Raw genomic sequence first — 22,303 nt, 5'->3', positions numbered from 1 at the left:
AGAAAATGTTCACAACGGATAATCTATCGGTCCAGTATTTTTAAATCAATCGCTCATTAAAAAAATTATTTATTAATTTATGAAAGCGAAGCTAAGACTCATCTTTGAGAATCTAAAAATGTCCATTGTTGTGGCAAAAAGTGAATCGTCAGCGCCCCCGTCAATTCGTCCTGATTTTACTAATATTCAAACCCCAAATTTTATTGTGGTAACATCTCATATACTAACCATTAGACCATCCGAAAAATCTATAAAAAAAATATCTATTGTTACACGGCTTCATCCATCGTTTTAAGGTGGTAAGAAATCAAACACTCGTAAAAGAGAAATTTATATTTGAATTAATTATATATATATAAATAAATAAATAAATAAATTTAGATAATTCGTTAAATTAAATAAATAAAATTGAAAACGTATGAGGGTTTATGAACCATATTTACGAAACAAATTTTGTAAATTATATTCATGTGTAAAAATTCAGAGAGAAGACAACGTCATGATAACCTAACCTGGATTCAAGTGCTAATTGTGGTGCTTGTCCAGTAAGCTGGAGTTGAAAATTGAGACACGTTAATTTTCCTTGATTGATATTTATTTCTCGAAGCCCACCTTCCATCTGTCGCTCCTCGACGAAGCTGAGGCATGGTGATCTCGAATCCCTCGTCTTCCACGATCGATCCCGAACTGGTGATCTCCCACAGGTTCTCCGAGGTTCTTCTCCGTCCTGCTCTGTTGCCCTTCGGTTATGCCCTTTGTTTCTTCCCTTTTTTTATTTCGTTTTCCTTATTTCTCGCAGACCTCGTTTTGCTATACAGAAAGGTTAGTTCCAGAAGCTCTCGGATTCTTTGCCTCCTTCACGCTTCATGAAATCCGCTCATTTCATTTCGTTTGACTTTCTTCCTCGTCTGTTTGTTCTTGTTAATAGAGATGTAGCGCTCTACGCTCTAGGCATCGGAACTTGTTCTGGAGACGCGGTGAACGAGAAGGAACTCAGCTACGTTTACCATAAAAATGGACAAAAGTTTATCAAGGTCAAAAATTGAAGTTTTATACATACACACACTAATCCAGTTATATTTTCAATTTTGTGCCTTTTAATTTAATTCACAAGTTCTTTGCATTGGTGACTTTTTCTGGAAAAAGTCCTATTAATTGTTTTTCTCTGCTCTGTGAATATGCTAATTCTTAGGCGTATAACCTTTGGTAATGAACTTCCTAGGGGAAAAAGTCAAATTTCCTTCTTATGTACCTTCTTGATTCATAATGATATATTATTACTTAATATAAATGATATCCTTACTATGTGCCCACTCTTATGAAATGTAACTTTCTCCTTGTGTCTTATGCTTCAGTGTAATATTGCAAAGTAAAAGTATTATTTTTCTTAGTTGTTACCAGAGCTGTAGGTTTGCCTCATAATGTTCTAGTCCATCTAACATCAAGGAAGAGACCATAGCATGATGTATATCATGATTTCCCCTCCCCATCTCTCTACTTTATCATTGCACAAAATTTCTTTCTCTTCCATGTCTCAGCTCATTTACTATCTCCATTTATTGTGTCTTCATGATCTCTCGTTATCTCCTCCACTATTCAAACTTATCTTGTCATGCTTGCTTTGGCATGCCCTCATGATCTTTTCACCCACTACGTATTAATACTCATCGATGTCTTATTTGCTCTTGTTTCCTTTGAAAGGTGATAAATTAAAATTGTAGACTTATAAGAAAGACAAAAAGTTGAGGGAAGTGACAATTTTCTTTTCTTGGACATGTATGCATAGAGAAATAATTTTCTAAACAATTTCTAATGGTATAAATTGGTTGTTAAATTAGAAATAAACTTATAGCAATCGATGATCTTGAAATGTGTGGTTGCTTCCCTTATGGCTTATTTCACCCTTACCAATTGTGCAATTTGGGTCTCGTGAATTTGGATTGACTGCCCTTTTAAGAGTTGCACCGCCAAAGAAAGCCTACCGCCCACCCTTCTTGAGAATAAGGTTGTTAGAATTCATTCGTCAGATTCTAAGTTTAGTGATTGAACATGCCAACAAGGAGGAAGAAGAACCTTGCCATGAGGAAAGGATTTGAAGTATGTTTAACTCATTCCTAATTCTTGTGTAGACTGGTCTTTAATCCCTAGTTTCATTATGTGTATCATGTTGCACCCATCCAAGTTTTATATATGCCCTTGGATTACTTGGACGATCCATATTACACTATTCAAGGTACTAGTTCACTCACAACCATTGAGTCACACCACTTGAGTTGAAATCAAATTATCGCGATCCAGAAGTCAATTTGTCATTCCACATTGTGGTCTAAGTGATGTGAATTGCATCTTGTAATGATGTGAATTGCAAAGCACTCAAACAAATAGCCACATTGCACCTCATACACACAATGTAAGCCTCGTTTACCATGTGTGTTTATGTGTGCCCCATTAGTGTTGATTGCATGTGTGTGACTTGTGACCATGTAACACTATGTTACACCACACTACGTGTGTAAGTTGCACATGAACTCTCATGTGTTCACATAATCTCATGGTGTGCAAAGCACATGGTGCTTAATTGTAACCATGGTTTTGTTTCATGTAGGGCTAAATGGGCAAAATTTACGGTTCCACTTACCGCCCGGCATCAGAACCACGACCAACATTGACACTACAGGCCGCCGCGAGCTCACGAGTGCGCGGGGACGATGTTAACTTAGGTTAATAATTTCAATCAACTCTTAGCTATAAATAGGATAATCAAGCTTAATCAAATCCTAATAAAACTATTCCATTAATTTAATATATATATTTATATTATTTATTTTAATTTCAAAAATTTTTAATAAAATTTTTATTTATTTATTGGTATATAAAAATGTTTTGATCTCATATTTTTTATTTTTATTTCTTTTTTGTATTTTTTATATTTAGATTAATTTTTTTATTTTAATTAATATATTCTATATTGATGAAATACCGAAATCATATTGGCACGACTCGATACGGTACTGAAACCATATCGTTCTGGTCCGAGATTGAAATTTCGGCGATTGAGATTTTAAACCATGATTGTAACCTTTTTCAAGATATATATTTTTATATTAAAATGACTCTTTCCCACCTAGTGGGATAAGACTTGGTTGCTGTGGTATATTAAAATGCCTCTTTTTCTCTCTAAAATTTGCACTTGAGTTTTCCATGAGTTCTAAAAGTTTTTTTTCTTCCTTCTCCATGTTTTGAAAGGCCTTTTGGGTAAAGAAAGATGGGCATTCAAATTCATACCTTGAAAAATCTCTCCTCTCTTTATAGTCATAAGAAAACAATGGAAAGATGATTCATTTGTTAACTTATCCATTGCTCTTAATCTGTCCTTTAACTCATCCGTCCAAGAAAAGAAACTCTTAACTCATAATCTCTCCCGAATCTATATTGTTGTCATTCATTTCAATATTATTGCCATGACAATTAAAATTCCCACCCCACAAGTGTTGATCTTCACATGTTTAGGTAGTGAGTTATGCTGCCTAGCATGACCGGTGCACATCATTCCTCTCCCGCTCCAAGATATGAACACCATCCATGCCAACACATACATATACCTCACAGTTTTACTCCTCTTCTTTTTCTTTCTCCTCCTCAAAGTTGTTTCATTTAGACAAAGTTGTGATTGAGAATTAGAGGGACAGGGGAGTAGCAAAGAATCGATAGTGCTAAGTTGACGAAGACATTCCTGGAGGTGTAGCTATGGAGAACCAAGGGAGGTAGAGGTGTGGAGGAAAGGGAACAATAATCCAGTAACGGTGATTAGCTAACTCACGAGAGTGGAGTAACGGTGATCGGAGGAGTCACGTTACATGGCTGAGTCGTGATCGCGAATTTGCCTTTTCTCGATCACACTAAGTATATGTAATATAATTATTAATTATTTATATACAATTAATTACATATAGACATAATTTTATAAATGCAGTTATATATACATTAATTGATAGTAACTATATACAATCAATGTTAATAACAATTTTGTTACTTCAATATCATCCTGGATCTACTTTTATTTTTACCTTGAGAAATCTACTTCATAACTGCTATGATCTTTGTTTGTTATGGCTTAATTTAATAACTTTATTAGATCAATGTTTAAATATTGTGCTGCAGGTTTTTCCTACCTTTGCTGCCCTGTTTCCTTTTTCTAGAGGTCTTGGACTTGAAGGAATTCATGGATTGCAGTGAGTAATTATTATGTACAATAATTCCTTGGTAGCATTACAGTTCTTCCTTTTAGCATCCATACAGATATCCTCGATTTTTGGTTCATAAGCTAGATGTTGCACTCTCTACAGATATGATCCTAGGCTTCTGTTGCATGGTCAACATTATATAGAAATCTACCGGCCTCTTCCTTCAAACAGCTGCGTAAGAATTTTGTCAATATTATATCTTCTTTTTGTAATTCTTTCCTTCAAGTAACTACAAAATTGTTTGCACAATGGTACATTTTCCTTTTAATGCTTTTGTTCATATAGTTGTATAGGATTTTGTGTGGGTGTACCTTTTTCCTGTAATTCAGTCCCTCAAATAGCTTTGTAAGATGTTTTTGGCACGATGGTACTTTTTCTTGTGATTGTACTTGAGCCTTGAGGGCACAAGTTGTAGGGCTGTAAATGATCTAAGTCGAATCAAGTTTTGTGTAGTCCAAGATGGATTGATAAGATAATTGAGCTATGCTAAAGTGGGCCTAAAATTAACCAAGTTGTTGAAACAGATGTTCAAGCTTTACTTGTTTTCTTCTTTTAAGTTTGAGCTTAACTCGAGCATGGTTTGTTTAGATGTTATCAAACTCTTAGTTTGAGGTTGTTTGAAACTTTTATATTCTTATGCTTGTTTGGTTGGCTAGTGAGTATCTAAAGTTGTTCTTTTTAAGAGCTTCTTTGTTATTTACAGTTCTATTTATAAATTTGATAGGAACTTTGTCGATTAACATGAATCACAAGCTTTGTTCGTAGATATTGTTCATGAACATTGTTTACAAATAATTCACCATCTCTATTGACCAATATTAACGACTTGAACACATGTGTCTAACCCTTTTCATTTAGTTTAATGAGTTGGTTATACCTGAATATTTAATTGATCTTCCATATATTTAATCAACATAAATAAGCTTTTACCTAGTTGAATACCAATTTTTCTTATGAACATTTAGTGCATTTTCAACCCTACAAGTATTCCTTAGGGCATCTACAACCCACTTCCATTATAACACCCACCACCTCATCAAAAAGCATTGATCCACATACTCATTATAACAACATATCTCTTTCATCCATATTCCTTTTAGTATTAACACTCATTATTTATAGGTCTCACAGTCCACTCAATTATCTTAAAATTATATCATATTAAATAAATACATTTTAAATATATTTTAAAATATTAAAATTATTATTATTATTTTTAATAATAATCTTACTTTTAAAAAAATAATTTTACTGTTTTTAAAAAATAATATTAAGAATTTGTTAATATATTTATTAAATAAATAGATGTTTAATATATTCAATTTTAATTTTAAAATTTATAATCTTTTAATATATAAAATAAAAAAAATACAAACGTGGGGCGGGCCAGCTCGTTGATTGAACGCGTTCAAATTGAAGGGATGTCATAACACCCCAATAACGCATCCATTGTGGATGCTCTTAGTATTTTATTGTGGGCAACTCTAATTGGCATATGATATGTATCATATTTTTTGAGAGCTAAGCAATTATTCTTTCATCCTTTTGGGAAATGCAATGCAATTTTGGGTAAAAATTTCAATTTTGTGTACAATGTTAAAATGTGTTATTCTTTCAATTTTGAGTAAATTCTTCTGTTAAACAAACTGATTTGGCACCCAAGTCTATGGAGACATTTGGGCCTTGTTACTTGAGGATACGGAAAGTTAGATAGATAGATAGATAGATAAATAGGTGGGTATTATTAAATATGTTTTCCAAATTGATTTGACATATTAACTTCATGATTTCTCTTGTAAGCTTTATATGTTTCTTAAATCCTTGTCAATAACAAACACAATGTAGTTGCCTCTTCTCTAGGTTCTATTACCATGTCATAAGGAGAGAACCACAACTTTCTAGAGTTCAGATAGATGGACTATTATATTGTTGATATATAGTTATAATTCATGTATTATAGCCCTTAGACATGCTAATTATATCTAAACATATGGCTATGAATAAGGATAGACATACCTTAAGATTACATCTAATATTTTTATCTAACATTCCTCAAACTTGAGCTTAGATATTATCAATGTCAAGCTTATTACATAAACTAGATAAAAAATATAAAATTTGCTAAGACATTTAACGACCATAAAAGTAAAAAAAAAAAAAAAATGATACTAGTGCAAATATATGAAGATGCAAGGCTCTAAATTGATCCTCAAAGAATCAACGACTTGACTATGGTTGTGAAGAGAGTGACAATCTTCAAAGGACATGATATGATATAATGTTCTTCCATATCTCCGTTTAAACTAAAGCAACTAGAAGAAATTGTAGATTAGGCACATAGCTCCACAAGTGACTCAAAAAATGAGGAGTCTAAATTATAGTCCCTGATTAATTTGAAGCCTTTACAAAAGGCTCCACAAAAATAAAAATGAGGGAGACTGTCTAGGATTAATAAAATAAATAAATTAGGGTTCCAACATTTACTCTTGAAATGAGATGGTAATCTTAGCTGCGAAACTGAGTAAAGGCAGATATTACATAGAAAAGGATGTCAAGGATAGACCTGAATAAAATGCACAAAGAATGAAGAAAGTGTTGTGGATAGTGATTCCAATCACTCACCCCTAAGAGGAGAAAAGCTGGGAAGAGATTTAGGCCAAATTTGGCATTGTATTTCAAAAGTTTATTTAGAGAAAGAACTTTGCGAGTAAGTGCATGGTGTAGAAGTAGTGTAATGTTTGTTTACTTAGATCTCAAAATTGCTCGGGAAAGCAATATCACTATCTATTGTGTTTGGTAAAAATATTACCTAGAGAGTACTTTTCCCTTTATGTAAAACAATGATACTATAATAATCAATTAGAATATAAATATTATCAATTAATAAATTAAAATATTTTTACATTTATTTTTTTTATTAATATGAAATACAATTTAATATTCTATATGTTGGCAATATTTTAAAAGGTAAACGTCTTTACAATTTGGTCATCAAAAGCACTTTAGCAGAACAATTACAAACCCAATTTCTCTAAGAGAGGGAGTGAATTTTTGAAACGACAACAACTAATATCATTTTAGGATCGCACAAAGACTAGTGTAAAGAAAAGAAACAAAAGATGATTAGTGAAATTTGAATTCTAATGATCCTTGAGATAAATAGAAGGGAGGAGGAAAGAGAAAACTTGAAGATCACCTTTTTCTTCTTGTTGCTCTTCTTTCTCTCACTCATATTTTTTAAGAGAGAAATGAAATATTTTATTATTATTAATGGGCAGAGAACATTTTGGTTCAATAGTGGTTGGAGGGAGGAGAAAAAGAAAATTAAGTTTTATGATGGTGGAGAGAGAGGAGGAAAAAAAAAGTTTATGATAGTGGAGAGAGGAGAGAGAGAGAATTAGGGTTTATGATTGTGGACCGGAGCTGCACCATGAGAAATAACTTGTCATATCTTGCTTGTGGGATCAAGGAAGAAAAACCTGGCCCAGGAGAGGAACCCACTCTAATACCAAGTTGAGAGATGGATATTATTTTGTTGTTGTATAAAGTCTCAATTCATGTATTTATGCCCCTAGACAAAACTAATTCTATCTAATACTTGGGCATGACACTATGTATGCCTTGGATTTGATTATATTTGATATTTTTATCTAACATTTGGCATGTTGTTTCCTTGAGATATCCTATTTATGACTTTTCAAATAACTGAACCTCATATTAAAAGTTCAAGAACATTGTTTCGGTTTCTATGCCCGTTTCCAAATTGTTTGAGTAATCCATTTTGTATGAATTAATTTGCTTAATTAATACTGTAACTTACTCTCTATTTGCTCCAGATTCTCAACCAATTCAAAGTTGCTGGCTTGCATGACAAAGGTCTGTTGTCCTCCTTTTTTACTTCTATTCTATATACTGTTTTGTTTTCTTCAATTGAAACTAGTCAACTACAAGCAAAATTGTATTAATGTACTTGCCGACTTGCAGAAAAAGTGATATTTTCCTTCATATCCATCTTCATTTCTATTGGATATTCTTTCTTGAAAAATTGGAACTTATTTAAATAAACCTGATACAGGAAAAGCAACTATAATTGAGCTTGAAACTACAAGTTACATAAAAGAGTCTGGTGAAGTACTGTGCATGAACAGGTCAGTGGCCAATATTGTATGTGCTAACATGTTGATACTTTATAGCTAAATCTTCACTTGCTTATTTGTAGGAGTTCAATATACTTGCGTGGTTCTGGAGGTTTTTCAAGCGCATCACAACCATATTCGTACAAAACCTACTCAGATAGTCAACCTTCTCGATTTTCAATTCCTAAACATCAGCCTACTGCAATTTTTGAAGAAACAACCCAACTATCTCAGGTTGCTTGTCTTTGAAGTTCCATATAGATTCTTTATATTTCAAGGATAGTGATTTTTGTACTCTACTGTCATTTATTGGATATGCTTCTTATAGTTTCAACATGCATTACTTAGCATATTTCTTGTTTCACTTTTGAAAGATCTCTTTTCTTTATATTATGCATACTAAATTTCATTTTATGCTTCTAGTTCTTATTTCTATATTTTGTAATATTCTATATGTATACTTTTGGGATTGTATCATTTCCTTCTGTATAAATAATTCTTTGTGGAGCATGAATTGTAGATTACTCTGTAATTTCACATTCATTAATTATTGCCATTGTTGCCAATGTTATCTCATGCAGGGTGTCAGACCAAGTCCGAGGACAATGAGATCTCAGCTTTAGTTCGGTAGTAGTTAAGCCCTTCCCTCCTTTGGAAGTCACTATCCCTGTGGTCTTGGTGAACCAAAGGGGTGGGCTTCAGCAGTTCTATGGATGCAAATCGCATGGAATAACCATTGCTTGTGAGACTCAATTTAAATAACTAGTGGCTTGAGGATTCTTCTTGATCCGGAAACCCTCATAGGTTCCTTCTAGCATGAAGATGAGCTTGATGACTCTAGTCATGATATGAAGCATGATGTTGAGCTGGAGTGATGAACGGCAGAAGGGCCTCATAGGCCCCTGTCAATGTGAAGATGAGGTCAATGCTTCTAGTCATGATTTGAGGCATGATGTCGGATTGGAGTGATGATCCTCAGGAATGGTGGCGATGTCAACCTCTATAGTAGGAATGCTGTATGAAATTAGTGCTTGTGGTGGTTCTAGGAGGTGGCAAGTGTTGGTTGTGATCATGAGAGAAATGGTTGACTTCCATGGTAGGGGAAGAAGGATGCATGCTTCTTGTTGGAAAAATGGGTTATATATTTGTCTTGGTAATAAGCATTGATGCAATTTTTTATTTATGAATGCGTTACTTTGAGTATTTAAGGTCTATAACAACATATTAGGATCCAGAGACATAGGTATTGATGAGGTGGAGGTGTTGTTATTGGGGGAGTTGGCAAGGTGGTTGTGCTGAGGAAGGTTATTGAAGAGGCAATTTATGAGGTGGCTATGGTGGAGAACTAGTGTTTCAACCAAGGGGAGGTTGAGTAAGTTGCTAAGTTCATAGAGGTGGAGGCATAGACTATTGCGGAAGGAAGTGTGAATGTCAATGAGGGGGGATGTTAATGAAGATTATCGATGAGACGAAAAGTCTATATTGAGGAAGTTGTTGAATTGAACGAGGAGTAGGTGGAGGCAGTGAGGCGGTACACACATTGTTAATGTGAAGAAGCTTGTCAAGAAGGTGATGAGAGGAGGAAAAGGGGGAAGGGGGGGGAGGGGGTGGTTGTAGGGGGGCGAACACAATGGGAAGACGGGTTGTGGGGTGGGTGGGTCAAGGTTAACCATGTTAGATGGCGTATTAGGATGTATTTGTTGTGTGGCGCATGATTGACAATCACACATTGAACGAACGTGCAACAACAAATAACATGCATGACATGTTTTAGAGCATTTAAGAAAATGCAAAAATCAATAATGATATTTTTCAAAATGCCCCTTACTATTAACTTTCTCAAAATGTCCCCTTAAGCTTATTAGTTTGTCAAAACATCCACCAAGGTTTCCATTTTGCTATCAAAATGCCTATATTTAAGACCAAAATACATATTTTATCATTCTAAATTATTACCTAAATTACTCAAAATGTGGAACCGCCACTTTAACAATCCCACGTCGATGGAGGGAGGTTCAATAGGAACAATAGGTGGCAAGTGCACGGAGGGAATTTTCCGCAGGCGATAATGAACCTTGTCTGATTTGGACGCACTACTATGCACTTACCATTTGTGACAAGCCTCGAGGGCTATTACCTAAATTACTCATTTGTTAATGGAGAAGGGGAGCCTTGGCGTAATGGTAAAGTTATTGCCATGTGACCAAAAGGTCACGGGTTCGAATCCTATCCTGGAAATAACCTCTTGCAAAAAGCAGGGTAAGGCTGCGTACAATGGATCCTTCCCTAGGACCCCGCATGGCGGGAGCTTCGTGCACCGGGCTGCCTTTACTCATTTGTTAATGGAGAGGAGATTTTGATAACAAAATGGAAACCAGCGCGTTGACATTAATTAAAACCTGAGGGCATTTTGCAAAATCTATTAAACATTGAGGCATTTTGATAAGTACCTCAAATATAATCTCCATATCTGTTAGTTACTTGATACATTTTACGCTTTGTCAGATCTTGATTGGTTTTCTATGTATATGTTGGATTGGGTTCGTGGGGTTATTTTATGCAATTCTGGAAGAGTTGTTCAAATTGTACACAGACCAATCAAAGCACTAGAGAGTCTGCATTTTTTTTTTCTAATCTTTACCGAATAGATTGTTCACTTTAATTTGCCTATCTCACTCTAGCGTTCTTTTCTATGTTTATGATTTTGTCATATACTAGAGGTTATTCTTAGTGATCATGGAACCATTTGGGAAAATTGAAGATAGATAAATCAAAGCACTAAAAAGCATTATATATTTCCTCTACTCTTTCCTCGTGCCATTTTTTTTTTACTTCAATCTGCCTATCTCATTTTTCTAGGTTGCTTCTCTTTTCTATGTTTATGATTCTGTCATGTACTTGAGGTTATTCTTAGTGATCATGGAACCATTTGGGAAAATTGAAGATAGATCAATCAAAGCACTAAAAAGCATTATATATTTCCTCTACTCTTTCCTCGTGCCATTTTTTTTTTACTTCAATCTGCCTATCTCATTTTTCTAGGTTGCTTCTCCATATTTTTTTGGATCGAGTTCTGGAGGTTACTTTTATTAACACCAAAGAGTTCTACAGTTTGTAATCCCTGCAGTAGTTTAATATCAAGTATTGCCACAAGGCTCAGTTTATAGGCTCATTTCCTACTTGCTAAACTAAATAAGAACACTACAAAATGCTTTTAAGTTTCAAATAATAAAATTTGTAATATGAAAACAGAGCCTTTGATGACATCTTTTGTGTTGTGGTTTTTGGGTTTTTAGTCTTTTGTCCAGTAATTATAAGCTCATTGGGAATACACCTTTGACTAATGGTGGATTTGGTTCACTGGAATTCTCTAAAAATTCCAGCGGAACAACTATTCTAATGTTTGGTTACAAAATAAAGTTGGAATATCAATTCTCATTGAATTTTATTTCTTGATCATGCTTCCTAACTATTTCATAACATTTTCCAACTACCTAATTCTATTATATTCTCCAAATTATATATATTCCTAGACGCTCAAAACCTGCAATATGAACTGTTTTGCTGAAGAATTGACACAAAGACCCCTTACTCTTGAGCTTCGTCTTCTCCATCTCAAAACACTGCCACCACTTCATCTCAAAACCATACTTCTGCTTCTTCTCTATCTCAGCCATTTATCTCTATCTCTTCACTTCTTGAGCATGACTAGGTCCTCCAGCTTCACCAGGTAAGTCATACGGATTCACATCTTTTAGCTCTTTTTCTTTTTTTTATTCCTTCCCCTTCTTCAGTGTCTTCTTCTTATTGACTTGTTCCTCAGACTTAGGAGCACTGACACCTATCATCTTGGAGTGTCCACATGACACCCAGACTATATGTCTATATCTATCTAGTTAGGGATGGATACCTCACTCAGCTCAGAATGATAAATTAAACCTTGCATATATGTACTCTATGTAATTCTCCTGATACAACAAATAAAGTAGTCAAGTGGGTTAAGTGTACTTGACAGGTCAATTGTGCTCGACAGGCTGGGCGAGCTGGACTTTAGCAAGCCCGGTGGGACTGGACTGAATTGGATTGAGTGAGCCATAGGGAGATAAATAGGTCACAGCTTGACAGACCAAGCAAATTGGGTGTGTTGTATGGGCAGACAAGATCCGGCAGACCGAGTTGAGTGCATTAATTGAGCACACCAGGCAGATCACACACTGATCATTCCTACTAAATGGGTCTTACAGAACCTATCAACCAAGTGGCCAGAGCGAGTGGGCTAAGCAACTTGTGCGGATCTATGGTTTATTAGCCCTACTTGAGTCATTGTGTTTTACTTGGGGTGGATAGCTATCAATGTGTTGATTTATTTATTGTTTATTACTTACAATATTTCTATAAACTAAATATAAAAATGGAAATGTTCCTCCTATCGACAAAGTAAACGAAAGAATATTCTGATTCCATTCTCTAGGAATAATTTCTATTCCCTATCAATTCCATTATGTGAACCAAAGGTGTAAGTGACATGGCATAGAATTTTAGGGTTACTAAAAGGAATGCATTGATCAGATCATATATAAAGACTCAATGATAAAACTATCCCAAATCTTTTTCTGCAAATTCAAGGAGAAAAATTATTCTTCCAGCAAGTGCATAGATACTATCTATGTCCAACCTATTTTATAAATTAGAAAAAATCGTATAAATGAAGATAGAGTAGGAACACTAATAGTGAAACAAAAACACAACTTGTACATATGCATAACAAAATTGGAGATAGCAGAGTGCACAGACAATGTTCGATCTCAAATCATCATGTTGACAAAGAGACACAGAATAAAGAGAGAAAAATGAACTAAATAAGAATAAAAATAACCCTAAAACTAATTCCTCGAGTATGCTTCTCCCTCGAGCAGGAATTACGTCAGGATGTAATAAATGAAGGAAAAGGAAAATACTTGAGGCTTCTACAACATACATAGATCAGTTGATACGTAAAATAGCTTGGCACTTTGGTACATTTAGCAACATGATAATAAACATTTTCTCTGTTTTGATTCTTACAGGAGATAGAGAGCACAGCTCATCCCTTTGCTATATTTGACAACATGAAAATAGTACATTGTCATTGTTCAGGTCTTTACTCATCCCTTTACATAGATCTGTGTTGATGTGTTCTATCATCACGACTTTGAACTCTTTCTTTAACCGTTATAAACTTAATGTCGATGTGATTAGATTTCGACAAACTGCAGTTATTCTTGGCATAAAGTTCTACAACTTTACTAGCACAGTTGATTCTTAATGGTTTGTCAACGATCTGCAGTGCTATGATGAAGTTCTGCAGCCAAATCTCGTGATTGAATGCTTTATAGCATGCTAACAACTTTGCCTCCATAGTGGAAGTGGTTACTAGTGTCTGTTTGAAACTCTTCCAAGATATAGCCCTCTAGCAAGTATGAAAATATAGCCTGGAGTGACCTGCTATCCAATCATCCAACAAAATCAAAGTCTGAATATCCAATCACCTCCAGGTGATCTGACCTTTGATACGTGAGCATGTGTCCTTCAGTTCTTTGCAAATGCTGCCTCACTCTCTTTACCGACGGTCCTGGGTTATTTATATATCTGCCTAACATCCCGACTATAAATGATATATTTGGTAGTGTACAAACCTGTGCATACATTTGTATGTCATATCTTATAAGCATTTTTTTAATATAGGTCTTTTGCGATAATCCAAGAATGTCGCTTGAACGATTAAGACATATCTGTATGCCTAAAACAAAGATGCTTCATCAAGATCTTTTATTTCAAAATAACCAGATAAAAATGACTTGGTTTCATGTAGCATACCCTTATTATTGTTCGCAAATAATATGTCATCCGGAACAAGTATGACAAACTTGCTCCTACTGAACTTGACATATATGCTCAATAGGATTCTACTTAAATCCAAATGAGATAATCATAAATGGACTTCTTTAATCTACATTCCAAATGAGATAATCATAAATGGACTTCTTTAATTTATATACTAGGTGCTTTGAATCCTAAGATTCAAAGTTCTCTAGTTGCACCATATATATATATATTCCTCAATATCACCATTAAGGAATGCAGTCTTTACGTCCATCTAGTGTAGCTCTAAATTAAAATGAGCTGCAAGTGTCATTATTATCCTTAGGGAGTCTTTCGTCTTTTGTCTTTTGTCTTTTGTCGAAACTAGTAAGAAAGTCTTCTTGTAATCAATATTTTCCTTCTGAGTGAATCGTTTGGTTTTAAATATTCATTTACAATCAATGGGTTTCGTACATTCAGACAATTCGACAAGTTCCCCAACGTCATTGTCTGTCATAGACTTTAACTTTTCTTGCATGACGTTTATCCATCTTTCAGGATTAGAGCATTGTTTGACCTCCTGGAAAGATGCAGGATCATTTTCCAACCCCTATGTCAAACTCATGCTCTTGGTGATAAACATAATAACGAGAAATCATGGATCTCCTATCCCTAGTGGATCGCCTTAAAGACACTTATGCTTGCGGTAATTGAGGTACTTGCTCATCAATATGAGACAATATCTCACTTTGAGTGGAAGGATCCTCTAATTGCATTGGAGACCTTATCACTGCCATTGTACTCAATAAATTTGGTGTTTCCCGTTTTGAAGAAGGATCTATTAGAGAGATCATAGAATTTATACCCCCTGGACTTTTCAGAGTGATCCACAAAATTACAGCTAACAATCCTTAAGTCCAGTTTCTTTATACTAGGTTTATAAGGTCTAGCCTTAGCTGGACAATCCTAGACGTGTAAATGTCTAATGCTAGGCCTCTTACCCGTCGATATCTCGAATGGAGTTTTAGTTACTGCCTTACTAGGCATTAAATAAGTAAACTGCAATCTTGAGTGCTTCACCCCCACGGTAAAGAATTAAAAGCCATTATATTTCTTACCATATCTTTTAGGGTACGAGTGCAACACTCATCTACACCATTCTGACCATGAGTACCAAGCATGGTATACTGAGGCACAATCCCGCACTCAGTAAGGTAATTCACAAAAGGTCATGTACGTTGTTCACTTGATCCATCATATCGCCGTAATATTCATCTCCATGAACGAATCGGACGACTTTAATCTTCTTATCTAGTTGATTTTCAATTTTAGCTTTTAAAATTTTGAACATGTCGAAAGATCGAGACTTCTCATAAATAATGTATAGATAGCCGAATCAAGAGTAATTATCTATGAAGGTAATAAAATATGTGTTCATTCCCAAATGCCAAAGGAATGAGCCACAAATGTCCATACGTGTTAGCATCACTAGATCGATTTGCTCTCTTATTTCTTTTGTTAGTTGTCTTCCCCTTAACACATTCTATGTCGACATTAAAGTCTGAGAAGGGAATCGAGAATTCCTGACATTAACCTTTCTAAGCATTATCATAATATGGATAAATTCTCGTTAGTCAATTTGCATTTAGTACCCATACTATGCATAATCACATTGTCAGCCGTAAGAGTTATGATATTAATTTATAAAGCTTATCAACCAAGAAATCATTGCCTACTAACACTGAATTAAAGAAAATACTGAAAATTTCATTTTCAAATGAACAAGAATAACCTGATTTGTCCAAACAAGAAATTGAAATTAAATTCCGTCAAAAAGACGGTACAATAAATATATTTTCTAAATCCAGAAAGACATCAGTTCTTAAATAAAGCCTAAAACACCAATCAACTTCTTTTTATTCCCTGTATAGATGTATCTTTCACCATTAATCGGAAGACGACTCCTGCATAGTGACACTTATGTGAGTAGTAGCATTGATAACTAATAAAGTTGGGAAGTTTACCGTTCTTCACACGCCAGTTAGCGTATTTGTGACCGTCTTTCTTCATATGACCTTTCTTCTTGTAGAAAAAATTAGATTTCTTATCTATTTCATGTGCTCCTTATAGCCAAAACTCTTAGAATTTGCGATTTGCTTTCTAAGTGAGTACTTTCAGGTGTCTCACGCCTTAGTCTCTCCTCTTGCACGTTTTGAGCTATAAGCACATTTAATGTCCACTTTTCCTTTTGAGTATTATAAGAAATCTTAAAAGTAGTGAACTATGCAGGCAAAGACATCAAGACAAAATGCACTAACATAGACTCAACATTTCGAGTTTTAGTGCTTTCAGACTTGTGGTGATATTGGACATTGCCATAATGTACTCCCCGATGTTTCCTTTGCCGTTATACCGTATAGTTTCCAACTTCGAAAGAAGTGTGATAATCGTGACCTTTTCGCTTGCCACGAAATGATCTGCTAATTAGCTAAGGAAACTCCTAGCATTCTCTCTCTCATTTATTGAGTCTTTAATTGGTGTCGGAATAGAAATACTTAAACTTATACGATTTGATTGTTCCCACTTGTCAAATTTAATCCTCTGCTTTATAGTGCTAACACTAGTAGGGGTGCAGGACGATTGTGTCTCAATGCATAGTACAGTCTAAGTCTATGATAATGTACTCTATCCATTCAGTAAAATTTGAACTAGTTAATGTGGAGATGTTATTAATACTGGCAATTACTAATTGCACTGAAAATAAAAAAGAAAATAATATAAACTCATGATTTAATTAAGGCCAAGAACATATATAAATACAAATAATAAAACATAAAATTACGCAAATAAATGCATATGAATGAGCTTCTTATGAGATACCAAATACAACATTGCATTTTACTCTGTGGACTAAATGTAATTTGTTAGTAGTACTCTTTAATATAATTCAAACTTTAATTAGCTACACAATGTGCTTTCCTTTGGGCCAACCCATTGTGCGCATAATTCGACACTTTATATGAGTTATATATTGGTTCATAGCTTATAACAATCTTAATCTGCCACACAATGTCTACCTTTTTTTGCTACATTTTGTGCATGATCTGAACAAAAATATTTTATTACTTAGTTATAAGCTACCTTGAATATATATATGACATAAAAGTAATTTTCCTTTGGACCAATTACTTTTAGCACAGATATACGTCTACTAACACAACATGCACTAAACCTACCGAATGTGTCTTCCTTTGGATTGACACAACAGTTCAATTTAGTAGTACGCGTGTAAATATACTCAAGAAAATCGTAGGAACTTTAACTGAATAGATAAACACTTGATATGCTTTAATAACTCAAAATGAAGCTTATTAATTGATTGATACCATATGACAATCGATTGGTATCACCCAATCAATTACCTCAATCGATTTAAAGACCTATATAACTTCAGGATGATTAATCGATCGATGATGTGAGCATAGATATACATCTACTAACACAACATGCACTAAACCTACCGAATGCGTCTTCCTTTGGATTGACACAACAGTTCAATTTAGTAGTACGCGTGTAAATATACTCAAGAAAACCCTGGGAACTTTAACTAAATAGATAAACACTTGATCTGCTTTAATAACTTAAAATTAAGCTTATCAATTGATTGATACCATATGACAATCGATTGGTATCACCCAATCAATTACCTCAATCTATTTAAAGACCTACTATATAACTTCAGGACGATTAATCGATCGATGATGTGAGCCAATCGATTGGTATCACCCAATCGATCCCGCCAGTCGATTACAGTCCGTGTTCGACTTCACACATATCAATCGATTGGTGGTTCTTGGCAATCAATCAGGAATGACCAATTGATCTGTCAATCGATCTCAAAACCTTCTGTGCTTGATCGCCAGTTAATCAATTGACTAGTGAAAGGTGTCTTCAATCGAGTTGGCTATTGATTAAACTGATCCCATTGCAACTTCAAGGCTATTTAATTGATTGGATAAAACTCCTAATCGATTGATAACACCAATTGATTAGGTTGATCGATTCTAATCGATTCTGTTGTGATTTAAAGTTGTTAATCGATTGGTAGTTTCAATCGATTAACATGATCGATTTCAGTCGCTTCTGTGTTTGACCTCAAAGCGATTGGTGATAATCACCAATCGATTGGTGGCAGCAGTTGAACCTGTAATCGATTGAAAATTGATCCCGTGTTCGTTCTTGTCATGCCAATCAATTGTGGAATCAATGCAATGTATTGGTGTCAACTAATCGATCGGGTAAAACGATTCCCTTCAATTCTGTTCGCTATTTTAGGCTTGGTAATTGTTTATCCGACCAAGGCAATCGATTATATCATCACAGTTTGACCTAAAATTAGATAGAATGCGGCGGTTTTCCACAAAGAAAGCAGCAGTTCACTTGTTTTTCGTGTTCCTCGTGACATACAAAAAACCAAGAAAACCAGGCCTATCCTAGGTTTTCTTTCGACGATAAGAACTAGGAAAACTTAATCTAGCATGGAAAGACACATATCGACGAAAAACCTAACTTCATTGTCATGCAAATGATGAAACACAAGCTTTGATACCAATTGATAGATTATGTATTCTCCTACTGCATGAATTCTAGGAACCAAAAGGAACTCATAACAGAGAAAACTTGAACATGGTCTAGTTTCATCAATCAGCATGGCATAGCAGAATTAAAAACAGTAATAATGATGATATAACCTAACTGTGGAAGAGACATTGTCGTAAAGCATCGTCCGAGAAATCCGTAATCCTGCGGAAGAAGTAGCAGAGGGTGGTCTTCCATAGGAATTAGGATGTAGACACTGAAACTCTTCATCAATGGGGAACAAAAGAGATGTCAAGAATCAAGATGCCCTAATTCAACGAGACCTCTCCCTTATATAGCGGATCCGATATATTATCAGCCCATAGATAATAACAGATCGGGCTAAAGGATTCTACACATAACTCGCATCTAATAACCCGAAACCCAATAAACCAGACTTAGATAACTTCAATGGGTTCGGTTCGGTTCGGTTCGGTTCGTATTCGCATATACAAATTACATTAAGCCCACTGCCCACCTTAAAGAGATTAAAATCCAACACAAAGGTCAAACTGGAAGTTATAGACCTTGGTTGTGCCTTCCTCTCTTCCACAATTTTTTTAGCATGGTGTCAGGGAATCCAGAAGAAAGGAGTTAGTGGAGCAAATCTAGATAGGCGTTATAACACAATGGTTTGCCAGACCCACATTGCCTCTGGTGTCTTAGGGTTCAGCAAGAATTCAATCTGGAATCAAGAAGACAGGGCACACTGGTAGAGAAATCTTTGGTGGATTCACTTCTTGCATGTTGTAGAACAAAAATTCATATAGTCTTGCATGGAGGTTGGAAGCCGAGACCCTCATGGCTTGGGAATGTGGTTGGGCGATTTGTGGTCCTCTGCTCTTGGTTCTTCAAGGTTCTGGCCGTCTTGCAAGTTGTGATGGTTTTCTGGGGAAGGTGTCAGAAACATCTGGCATTAGTGGTCTCCAGGATGTTGAGCTGGTCTAGAGAAGGATTGAACCGCTCCTGCTCCCGCTCCCTAGATGAAGATCTTGAAGGAGGTCGCACTTGGTGCTTCGAGTTAGTGTAGTAGGACTCAAAATCAAGGTGTGTGGGTTTCTGATGACATTCTTCTATGCTTGATGTGTTGTGGCTAGAAACAAGCAAAGGAAGAGATGAGGAGGTTAGTGGATACCTCTTATTGAAAATCCTAAACTTAGGAGGGGGCTTTCATTGGGGATAGGATAAAATATTTTATTGCATGATATTAATGAGATAACTATTACATGGGCATATATACTCATGATAAAATTCTAAATCAAAAACTGTTAATGTGGGACTAAGCCTCCTAGAACAACTCTATTAATCTCACCTCTAACATATACGATTTGGTGGACTAAAGGTAAACAACACATGGTTTCCAACTATAGAAACATATGATAACTCAGAAACATTGGAAACTTAACCAGATTATATTTTGTAGATTATCTACATTGCCTCATCTTGGGAAAACCGTTGCTACATGAATATGGAGTCTTACACCTACATTCAGGAGTTGTATATATATATATATATATAGTCAATTATCCAATATTGAAGAGCTTAACAGTACAGCCATATCTTTTAGGATTTTATGCTTTTATGAAATCTATTTCCATTTGTTACATTCCCACAACACTACAATATAAATTTTGTATTTATATGCCTCGTATATTTTCTTGTTTCTCCATCATCTTTATGCTAAACTGGAGACTTGGACACTCAATTCTCAGCTGTGTCACCGTTTAAGTGACTATGCTCTGCCTTTTAGCTAGTTCCTGTATCCTTCTCTGTTATAGTAACTACTAGATTTCACTGGAAAATTTGATCTGTTTGATGCACTTATATAGTCTCTTTTATGACCCAATTGCAGGCTCTATTGTATAGGCTATCAGGCGATTATAATCCTCTTCATTCAGACCCGATGATTGCACAGGTGGCAGGGTAAGGAATTAAAATATTTTGCCTTCTAGGTCTGGCATTATTATTTTTTCTGCCGTTTCCTTTCTTGTTTCCTCTTCGTGTGCAGAAAGTGAGCTAGCATGCCACTTTGACCAACAACTCAAAACATTCATAAAGGTGGTACTTCCACTAAAGGAATGCTTCTCAACATAGTGACACCTTTGACTTAAAGAAGACACCTTCATTTAGAAGATTAAAATAATACCTTGTTGTACCTGTGGGACCACTCTTCCCCAACTTTGTCAAAATACCCCTTAGGATTTAATGTGGCGGACAAAAAGATGAACATCTTATTTATAGGATTTAGATTTTAAGCAAACATGAAATGGCTCAGTTGGGCACCAAAATTTATATTTCCACTTTAGCAAATTAAGAATAGGGGAATGCTACCTTGGGACTTCTATTCTCTTGTGGAACAGAAAGAAATAGTGATTAGAGTTGTTTTTCATTAGTTGTTTTACCATTCATCTCCAAAGTTCAATATTTTCCAAACTGCTGCTAACTAGCTACTGTTCTGAGGCTGTGTTGCAATTTTCTAATGTCAATCCACAATCACTTTTTGAAGGTTTGCACGCCCAATACTTCATGGCTTATGTACTCTTGGCTTTGCGGTGAGAGCCATCATAAGATCCTTTTGCGATGGGGAAGCAACAGCTGTTAAAAACATCTTTGGTCGTTTCCTTTTGCATGTATATCCTGGAGAAACTCTAGTCACAGAAATGTGGCTTGAAGGCTCGACGTAAAGCTCCATTGGCTCCTTTTTTTTTCTCTCTCTTCTGCTCATATTTGTGCACATCAAACTTGAACCACAAACTGAATTTGCATTTGCAGAGCTATTTATCAGACAAAGGTGAAGGAGCGAAATCGAGTTGTGCTCTCTGGTTATGTGCTACTGAAGCAGAACTCTTCCCTGTAGAATCTGTTCCAGAGATCATGATGAACATGGACTACAGTTTCTTTAAATGGTTGGTTGATGTTGAAAATTCCTAACTCCTATTGAGAATCGGTGGATACACTGTCTAATAATCTTGTACCATATCTTCTTTATCATCTGGTCTCATGGCTAGTCCATTTGCTTTTAGTATTTATATTATTGTCAGGAAAAAAAAACTCAATGTTACTAGGTTATTTCAGAGATTTCGATCTTTGTGAATATGTATGAATGATAGTGGAGAATTATAGTGAAAAGAGTCAAAAGACTACCCATGGAAAGTCTCCTGGCAGTCAGACAGAGGAGCAAGGAGGGGAGAGTGGAGCATTTGTGGGGGGAGAGGCAGAGGAGTAATCACGACTTGAACACTTCGTCGACAAAGCATATCCGTGTCGACGAACTCACTCTGCTCGATCATACCACACGAGCTCAATTTCACAACCTTGTCTGCCTAAACTGTCTTGATCAACCAATAGACCTGTCTGTCCATTCGACCCGACGGATGAGTTCTACCTCGTGACATGCCCAACCCCATGAAGCCAACTGACCAACCCGACGATACAAGAGAGCAG

The 22,303-nt window shown here is 35.4% G+C and overlaps 1 protein-coding gene across 1 annotated transcript; it reads left to right on the top strand.

Annotated features, from left to right (window-relative positions):
* Positions 1 to 540: 540 nt before the first annotated feature.
* Positions 541 to 21,881, top strand: LOC121984678 (enoyl-CoA hydratase 2, peroxisomal-like). Its single transcript, XM_042537754.1, has 11 exons — positions 541 to 714; positions 800 to 822; positions 929 to 1,034; positions 4,162 to 4,232; positions 4,347 to 4,419; positions 8,081 to 8,120; positions 8,320 to 8,392; positions 8,464 to 8,614; positions 20,712 to 20,782; positions 21,366 to 21,539; positions 21,632 to 21,881. Exons 1-11 carry the CDS (start codon positions 646 to 648, stop codon positions 21,714 to 21,716), a joined length of 936 nt encoding a protein of 311 aa, XP_042393688.1. The 5' UTR covers positions 541 to 645; the 3' UTR covers positions 21,717 to 21,881.
* Positions 21,882 to 22,303: the final 422 nt, after the last annotated feature.

Source organism: Zingiber officinale, chromosome 1B (assembly GCF_018446385.1).
Source record: "Zingiber officinale cultivar Zhangliang chromosome 1B, Zo_v1.1, whole genome shotgun sequence".
In the NCBI taxonomy this organism is placed as follows: Eukaryota; Viridiplantae; Streptophyta; class Magnoliopsida; order Zingiberales; family Zingiberaceae; genus Zingiber; species Zingiber officinale.
The sequence above is the reverse complement of the archived record's forward strand: the minus strand, read 5'-3'. Positions and strand labels throughout refer to the sequence as shown.

Coding starts and splice junctions, on each gene's coding strand:
- LOC121984678 (XM_042537754.1), top strand. CDS start 646: ATGGTGATCTCGAATCCCTCGTCTTCCACGATCGATCCCGAACTGGTG. Junction 1,035..4,161: donor ATGGACAAAAGTTTATCAAG/GTCAAAAATTGA, acceptor ATTGTGCTGCAG/GTTTTTCCTACCTTTGCTGC. Junction 20,783..21,365: donor ATGATTGCACAGGTGGCAGG/GTAAGGAATTAA, acceptor CACTTTTTGAAG/GTTTGCACGCCCAATACTTC.